This window comes from Nestor notabilis, unplaced genomic scaffold (genome assembly GCF_000696875.1).
Source record: "Nestor notabilis isolate BGI_N333 unplaced genomic scaffold, ASM69687v1 scaffold4284, whole genome shotgun sequence".
NCBI lineage: Eukaryota > Metazoa > Chordata > Aves > Psittaciformes > Psittacidae > Nestor > Nestor notabilis.
Genome location: NW_009926721.1, coordinates 8,583 through 17,287, shown reverse-complemented (window position 1 = coordinate 17,287; position 8,705 = coordinate 8,583). Strand labels below are relative to the sequence as shown.

General features: G+C 43.3%; 2 protein-coding genes across 2 annotated transcripts in view; both read right to left on the bottom strand.

The window, feature by feature from the left end:
* Nucleotides 1–1,243, bottom strand: part of HHIPL2 (HHIP-like 2) — a 12,741-nt gene extending 11,498 nt beyond the window's left edge. Inside the window, exon 1 of the mRNA XM_010013681.1 lies at nt 860–1,243. Coding sequence (XP_010011983.1) covers nt 860–1,243 — 384 coding nt within the window. The remainder of the gene's footprint in view (nt 1–859) is intronic.
* A 4,727-nt stretch (nt 1,244–5,970) lies between these two features.
* TAF1A (TATA box binding protein (TBP)-associated factor, RNA polymerase I, A, 48kDa) overlaps nt 5,971–8,705 on the bottom strand; it is a 10,064-nt gene continuing 7,329 nt past the window's right edge. Inside the window, exons 8-9 of the mRNA XM_010013680.1 lie at nt 7,233–7,393; nt 5,971–6,113 (exon numbers count right to left, since the gene is read on the bottom strand). Coding sequence (XP_010011982.1) covers nt 5,971–6,113; nt 7,233–7,393 — 304 coding nt within the window. The remainder of the gene's footprint in view (nt 6,114–7,232; nt 7,394–8,705) is intronic.

Genomic DNA, 8,705 nt, shown 5'->3' with positions numbered 1-8,705 from the left:
GCTGAAGGAGTGTCTCCCTCCTACCCCAAGGAGATGCCAGAATCTTGCCAGCATCCAAAAAGAGTGGAAACATTTTGGTACACAGACAGTATTTTAAGGCTAAGGAAATATTAACTAGAAAAGATTTATATGTTCTTAATGAGATGAAATGTGTCTTTTGGCTGCTGTGTGTTTTGGCATGCAGCAAGTCCAGCTCTGCATGATTAATGGTTGTTAAAAAGGCAGGTCAGTTTTGCTCTCTAACTCCAGGGAGGCAGGGGAGCTCAGGAAGAACAGTGCTTTTCATCTTTTCTCACTGCACAATCCCTGTTTCCCTGAGCTTGGCGGGCAGCGGGTACAGAGCCCTGATGGAAACGCAGTGACTGAAGCCTTAGCTGTGCGAAACCACTGCCTGGGAAGTTTTGTTCTACTTTGACCACTACACCATTTGGAGCATCCACACCAGGAACACAGTCAACACGCATCCTTCACACAGTGCAGGGATCCAAACACTTGGCGTGATAAATCCTATTTACCATTTGATCCTGTAGAATTTGTAATCCAGCACCCAGCAGCTGCAAGCAGCAAGTAAATATTGATCTGTAACTCCCCTTTGTTATGAGAACATGAGCAGAGCAGCACGATTGCCATCATCAGCCACATCATCAATGTCACTAGATATTGCCAGGTACCAGAAAGGGATGCACCTTACACAAAGCACTTTGCCAAATGCATGCTGACGATTAGGTACCATTCCCCTGTCAGCCTACTTTTCCCCTGTTCCCAACACCTCTTCCCACAGCAACACACACTAATGAGCCACAGTTGAACCCCAAGACAGCTCAAAGCATAGGACACAGATACTGGTTTTCTGCCCTACCTGACAGAGGATATCTTTGATATATGTTCCACACAGCTTATGCCCCCGGGGATCAATATAATCCATGATGTCCCAGTATTTTGCTGCAATGCTGTTGTCTCTCTCCTGGTCACAGCAGCCAAAATTCTCATAGGCAGAGCAGAATTCCAAGTGAAAAGGGGGCTGGAAGGGTGGCCCATAATCCAGACACTGAGGATGCGCCAGCAGACAGCCTATGAGGCACAATAAGGAGAGGTAAAGCACGACATACGGGCAAGAAAAGGTAACTCCAGAGCTGCTGTTGCTCTTCCCAGTGCATGGCCAAACGTTTACTTCCTTCAGTGTAGGTTTCTTGAGGTTAGATGTATAGAAATCCTGGACCTCTTTGTAGTATGGTTCATTCATCCTCTGTGTTTCGTTAACTGCCAGCCACAGAGCTCCACATTCACTCAGCTTTGCTTACATTCTCCCTCCCTTTTTCTCTCTGAAGTTTACTACTTGGCAGGAGAGAAACCCTCCAGGCTGCCTCTCTGGTATTTCACACGTCACACAGCTGAACCCTCCCCTCTGGGCATGGCTCATGCCCCTTGAAGATCTAATCCATATTAAACTGGCTGAGAAATCCTTCACCGAGAAATACAAATAACAAAAACATGAACTATGATACCTATCTACAGAACACTATAATCCCTTCTCATTTACAACACACAAGTGAATAGTTTTCAATTGCTAACTACCATTTTACTCAGCTTTTAAAATGCACCAAACCTGGGGCTGGTTTCACAGAGACTGCAGAAGGGTCGTAGAATACAACTAAATTAAGGCAGCAGTTTACCAATGGTACAAGTAACTTCAGGACAAGAAGTTTTACAGATATATTGCTGTTACCCACAAACCCAAGTACACTTTCAGAGTTAAAATTAAGAAGAAATTCATAAAGAGTGAAGGAGTAAAGCCATATTTAAGGCACCAGCACATCCTGCAGTCAACTGTAATGTTCTGTGTTAAGCCTGTACTTCAGGTAATTGATTTTAGTGGGTTTGATCCCAGCTGATGTTAAACTGATTTAAACATGCATAAGATTCTTGCCCGCTTTGCCTTCTGGTGAAGGATGCACAAGCAAGCCCTGCAGTTAGTGATGCACAGCATCAGCTGTGTGTGCAGGAATAGTCTGTGTGTACATATTGTACCCAGCCTCTATTTGAGAATGATACTTCCCCAACTCTGCTCTCCTATAGTTTAATCACAACCAAGCTCCTTTATCACTTCACCAAAACCAAGTGTTTTCCTTTGACATAGACATCATACTTACAACAAGGCAACAGAGCACTCCTCACCACTGTGCTGCATCACATGAGTTCAGGCTGATAGTGATCCAACAAAGAGGAGTATCTTTACCTTGCAGTTGCAGGAGTGCTCTGCCATTCTGATGCTGTTAGGAAGAGGCTTTAGCTTTCCCTACAATAGAGCTTATTAGAGAGCAAGGTGTTGGGATCTGTTCATATCAGTAAAGAATAAAGCAATTGAAAAAAGGCTGTTAGGTATTTCTCCTCCCTACAAATCCTAGGAGAAACTATTACAGCCAATGCACAGATATCCTTTGTGTTGTTTCTAGCAGCTTCCTACTTACTGCTTTCCCTCCATGGGACACAGGCAGAGAGTGGGAAAAGTGAAGCTGCAGAGAGAATCTCATGTATAGGGACACCTCCACTCATGCTACACATCACCATCTACTCCCAGGATCTAGCTGTATGCAGCTCATGAAGTGAAAGCTCCCAGTCCTAGCTTCTCAACACAACCACCAGTGTAACGTGATTACTCTGTGATTATGGAGTCCTTATTGGGAAACAGTTGTTTTAAAAACCTCTGGGGTTTTAACATGCATCTCTCTTGCTGTGGCACTGCCAATAATCCTGTCTCTGCTTAGACTTCAATGAACTGGAAACACACCAATCACAAGATTCAGCACTGTCACGAGAGAAAGCATTTTAAATCCAAGTATTTAGATCTGCTGAAGTATCAGCTTTTCTCAGTTACTGCTCTCATACCTTGCAAACAATCACTGAAATTAAGGCATTAGTGTCCTGGGGCAATTGTCTTATTTTGAAGCCACAACAACCAACAAGGCTCAGGGAGGATATTTGCATACTCTCCATTTGTAACTGCAGCCTGGGAGTTCCCTATACATTTAATTCCTTGAGCATTAGAGAGCAATTTGGGGTAACTGACATTACTAGTTACTGCATATTTCTGACCAGGAGGCAAGAACACTCCTTGCTGCACCCCTGATGAGGGCAGAAAAGCTAGCAGGGCCTTAAGCACATCCTGACAATGAGAGAACACAGAGAGCTTACTACTTGTATTATCCAAGGTCTCCTTGCCGTAGGCAGTCTGGTTTTGTTCGGCCAACATACCACTTCCAGCCATTCTCTAAATGCAACAAAAGACTGAGCGGAACTTCCAATTTCCCACTGCAGATCAGAACACCAGTAACAGAAATCCCTGAAGAACTGTAAATTCAAACCAGTTTCACAGCACATCAATCCTCTGATTCCACAGGGAGTACTCCAAGGGCAAGGCAGACACTCGTTCTGTGCTGACAATGTGCTTACACTGCTCTGAAAACTGAGGCAGGTCCTGCCAAGGTCTCCAGAATGAGACAGCTGCTCAGAAAACAGAGAACCTGGTGGGGAAAAGCAAGGGGGATAGAGCACACACAGTTGGCATGCTTTAAAAGGCAGCTGAATCTTCACCAGCTTTTCTTGAACATCACTAAAGACACTCTTAAAACAGGAAAGCACAAGCAGCAGCACAGAAAACAACAGGGAAAGCAGAAAGGAGAGCTGAAGTGTTTGTAATTGTGTGTGCTCATTACATTCGGTTTTAATATTAGCAAGAGGTAGAAAAACAGAGGGACAATAGACACTGGGTCTGCACAGAAAACGTGAGATTCCCTGAACAAGTTCCTTGCCTCAGGATAAAGGGGAACAGCAAAGAAAAGATGTGCTATTTGTTTCACGGAAGGGGGGTGGGAATCCTCACAGAGATTCTGCACACAGGATGAAGACCACAGTTTGTCAGAAACCCAAACCTAGAGGAGAATTCAGAGCCAAAGCAGAATAGTTTGATCCACTCAGTTACCATATTCAAAGTACAACACAAAGGCTTGAAAACCCAGCATGTCCTGAATAGTTTGCATAGGAAGTGTCACTCGGGACTTGTGATGTGCAGGTTTATCTCAGCTGTAAGCACTATAGTGTCAGGAAACAGCAAGTTTCTTGCAGGACATGAAAGCAAAGAACAATGCTTAAAGATAGTTACATGAAAGCTGGGACTGTGCTGCTCTCTTGCTTGCTGACTGCAGCATGGTAGTTGTAGCACTGGGAGAGAACAGGATCCCTGGCAGCAATCCTGCTTTCAGAGGTCACAGTAGAAAGCTGTGAGCACAAAGGATTAACAGCTTTTACAATGACATCAAGCTTCCCGTTGTCTTCTCATTCTCCTTACAGCATCCTTCTTACCTCCACCTCAATCCCTGTTGCTTTGTTTCACTTTTCTTCCTCAACAGATGGTTTCTCAGCTGCTGCAAGGCAGACATTTCCCACAGGTAGCTAAGGGGACAGAAGGGAAATGACACAGGAGCTCTCAACAAACAGCAGGGGCTCTAGCATTCAATTCTTACACTGTTTGTGTTAGGTTTTATGATAAAAGCTTCTCTGCATGCCCATAAAGGAGCACAGAGAGACAATGGCAAGGGAAGCCCAAATACCACCCTGCGGGGATGCTCCAGGCCCATCACATGTGAGTTACCAGCCCACCAAAGGTCCATCTTTGTAGGTCCAGAGGAGCAGAGCAGGAAGGCAGGGAGCCAAATAAGGACTCCAGGGAAGGGATACCCTGCCTGGTTGCCTCTCAGGGCTGTCCCAGGACAGCTTAAGCTGCACCGTCCAGGCAGGAAACCCACCAAGGTGAGTCACTGGGAGAAATGATGTGGATCATCTTTCAGACTCAGGGGAAGCAACCACTTCCCAGGAGTGCTGGACACCTTACAGGATGCTGGGAATAGCATTTTGAAACCTCACAATCAACATGAAAATAGACAAAACTCAGTTGAAGATCTCCAAGAAAAAACAACCCCAATTATTACAGAACAAGGCTGCCTTAGGGAGTCAGAACTGGAAACAGGACAACAGCACATAGGTCAGGAACAAGGAATAACTGCCTTTTTTGATAAAACATACAGTTATGGCAAACAGCTCAATGTTTAAGAGACATTGTCTTAAAGCACATTTCATGAGACCCATATTAACCCAGCCTCAAATCCCAGATAAAAACTCAGCTTTTAGAAGGAGAGCTGTACTTATCCATATACTACCACGCTATTAAAGACAGCTTTATTTCATTCCCAGCAGCAGTTCAAGCAGCTCAAGCAGCTCATCCACCAGAGTTCTACAGATCTGCCATTAAAACAGAAGTAGTATTTGGAAACCATTTTGTTGTTGGATACATTGAAGTTCATCATCTATTTGAACAAGCTGCAGAAGATCTTCACAACCTGGAATTCTTCTCAATATATAGTGCACACAAAAGTGACTCCTGCCTCTGCATTTCCCATATATTTCAGGAAATTATCAGTTATAAGCAGCAAGCTTTGTAACCTTTGCAGGTTGAGAAGGTGTTTTCATAGTGCACAATGTGCTTACTGCTCCTAGGTTAAGTCACTACACCTATTATGAATGCCACTGCTAGTCCTGAATGGCTTTTGAGCTACGTTCCAGCAGTCATTTAAATTACCATCTATGCACCTAAACATGAGGATCAGGCCTACAATGCTGCTGACACAGGAACTCTACACCGTAACAGCTAAATATTTTTCAGTATGTATTTGAAATCAAGGCTGTTTGCATTTCACACAGAAATACGGGATTAATCTGAAAGAAACTCCTTAACCTGATCAGTTGATTTATACTCATTTTATTACAAAACAAATAAAACCCAAAGCATTTTTTACAGACATACATTAAAGTCTAGTCCTGAGTCAATAGGTGCTGTCTGGAAGTTCTAGAATGACAGCTACAGAAGTCAGTTTCACAAAGATGAAAAAGCACAAGAACCTTAAGGATGCCTTCTAATCAAGGTTGCACAGAGGACCCTGAAAGGCCAGATATTCTCATGTAGACAGGATGGTGCTTATGCACAAACTTCTTCAGTATCCGAAACCTTTTCACGTGAGCTTTGCAGCCTTGGTGGGATACGTATTTAAAGTACTTGCCATCTAAGGGGAAAAATAAAAAGGCATTGTAAGTTATAGCCATGACACAAGCAAATTTAAATAGCATGCAAGCGTTTAAGAAAGTTTTCAGTAATGAAAGGTAATAAAATAACCCAATACATGCTCATGGCAGGGGGTTGGAACTAGATGATCTTAAGGTCCTTTCCAACCCAAACCAGCCTGTGATTCTCTATAACTGTATGCTGCATCTTACAAAATATTTTTTTTCTCTTTAGCTTTTGCTTTTCAGGTACATCAGAAAGTAAAGGTTTGAGAATGTAAAGCAGCATTGATTTCTGACATGAACTGATCTTGCTGGATAAGGAAAATAGCGGCTGATACTGACACCAATAAGCATAGAAATTGCATTAAAGAAAACTGCAGCTGGCATCATTTTATTAACCATCTGGAAATAAAAACTGGGGGACATTTGGTAACACATTACTGAAAGCAAAAAGACTTCCAATATGAGAAATTGTTTTATGAATTCCAGAAGACAAAATTACAGAAAAACTGACAAAAACCAAGTTGCCTATCAATAGAAAGTCCAAACCAGGGGATGAACCACCATCTTCACACTATACTCTCAGTCTCAGTTTAGCAGCTGCTTCTTGGCCTGATATTCTACTTGGGTTTGGCAGCATTTCAAACAATGCTACTACAGAAGTCATGATCTTCACCCTCTTACCAAACTGCTGGTGGCTTTCACTCAAGACACCACCACCCCTTTCCTCCTGCATTACACCACCTCTATAGTCCTTAACAACTAGCCCAGTATTTGCTGAGACACTGCCTAAGCTGCATCCAGCAAAGCGAACCCCCACAACATTCAGGAATGTGTTGTGCACATTTGAAGGTAAACCGACAAGATAAACAGTATTGTGACTGCTCAGCAAGGCCAGATAAAGCAGAATTCTAAACCAGGATGCAAAATATGCCTCACTGTCAAATATCAAACCACTTGGAATATTTTTCTCATGTTCAGCTTCAAAGACAATCTTTCCTAGAAGGAAGAAACTGCCTTTCTTCCAAGGAGTAGATCAGCTGCATTCCATCTGATTAGGGCTAGAACTAGACATTATTTCTATTCTATGCAGTGAAAAGGAAAGAACTCAGTATTACCCTTGCCCAGTAAGATTCCAGCCACCAGAGCTTTTTCGTAGGAAAGGCTTTGATTTTCTTGCCAATTCCTTTTTCCCAAGTAATGGCTAAAATGGAAGGCTGGCCACCAGTCCTTTCTGGAGCTCCACTCTTGCTTGAGCCAGTCGAGATGCTTCTCAGAGCTGGACAAAGGTAGGAAAAGTTAGAAAAAAAAGCTTAAATTGGGATCAAAAGATGATTAGGAGACACTGGCTTTTACAATCAACTTGCTACAAGTATCCTAAATTGCTAGCATAGGCACACAGACCTTACCCTGCAGACAAACACTAAAGAGAAACAACTTTATTTAATCCCCGGCAACACTAGTGAGGCAGGAGGCGAACTCCAGCCACCTTCTTTAGACTTGGCAATAACACAGATTATGGTGTGAAATGAAGCCAGCCTTTGACTTATGTGCCAGTTTGTCAATAGTAATAAAAAAGTTTCTTCAAGTTTGTCAACAGATGAGTAGTATGAAGGGGGTGGTTTGTTTTTAAGAAAAGGTTTGTGTTACTCTGTGCATACTCAAAGACTAACTTATCCCAAATACTTAATCTCAAGACTTGTTAGGCAATAAAGACCTTAAACGAAGCATTTCAGAAACAGAAAGTACCTACACCAGGGAAGAGGTATTCCCACAAAACGAGCAAGATGCCCAGTGTATTTCAAGATAATCTGAAGTTGTCTTTTCAGAAATAAAACTGCAGGCAAAGTTAAAGTATCATACTGGTTTTACTAGCTCTGTGCAACAACACTCCTAGCTGTAATCCACTAGCTTCTGGACCTTAACAGCAGATGGAACAAGGGGGAATGGCTTTAATCTGATAGAGGGGAGACTGAGATGAGCTCTGAGGCAGAAGCTCTTCCTTGTGAGGGTGCTGAGGTGCTGGCACAGGGTGCCCAGAGAAGCTGTGGCTGCCCCATCCCTGGCAGTGTTCAAGGCCAGGTTGGACACAGGGGCTTGGAGCAACCTGCTCTGGTGGAAGTCGTCCCTGCCCGTGGCAGGGGGTTGGAACTGGATGAGCTTTAAGGTCCCTTTCAACTTAAACCATTCCATGACTCTATGCTGCAGAGGTGGAGGTGGCAATAAAACCTCAAAAGGGATTAAATTAAGCTTTGAATTAATTTACTGTAAATATATAGGGCTGAAAAAACACACCACCTTGTTTGCTGGTTAAAATAAAGTCCAGACATTAGAGGCCTTCTGGGTAAAGACTGCCTGAAATGGCTTCTTCTGACGCCAGAGGCCATGTCTGTCAGTGTTGGCAAGGACACATCAATCCCCAGGCATGTTGGCTCAGCTTTTAAGAACACATTGGCTGCATTCTGTAAGTTACAAGCATCACGCAACACACCAGTCTGGGTTGTATCAGCCATGCCCTTACTGCAGCCCAGCAATCCTCAGATCAACTTCAAATAATGCACACATAATAACAGAGCAGAAGACCCAACAAC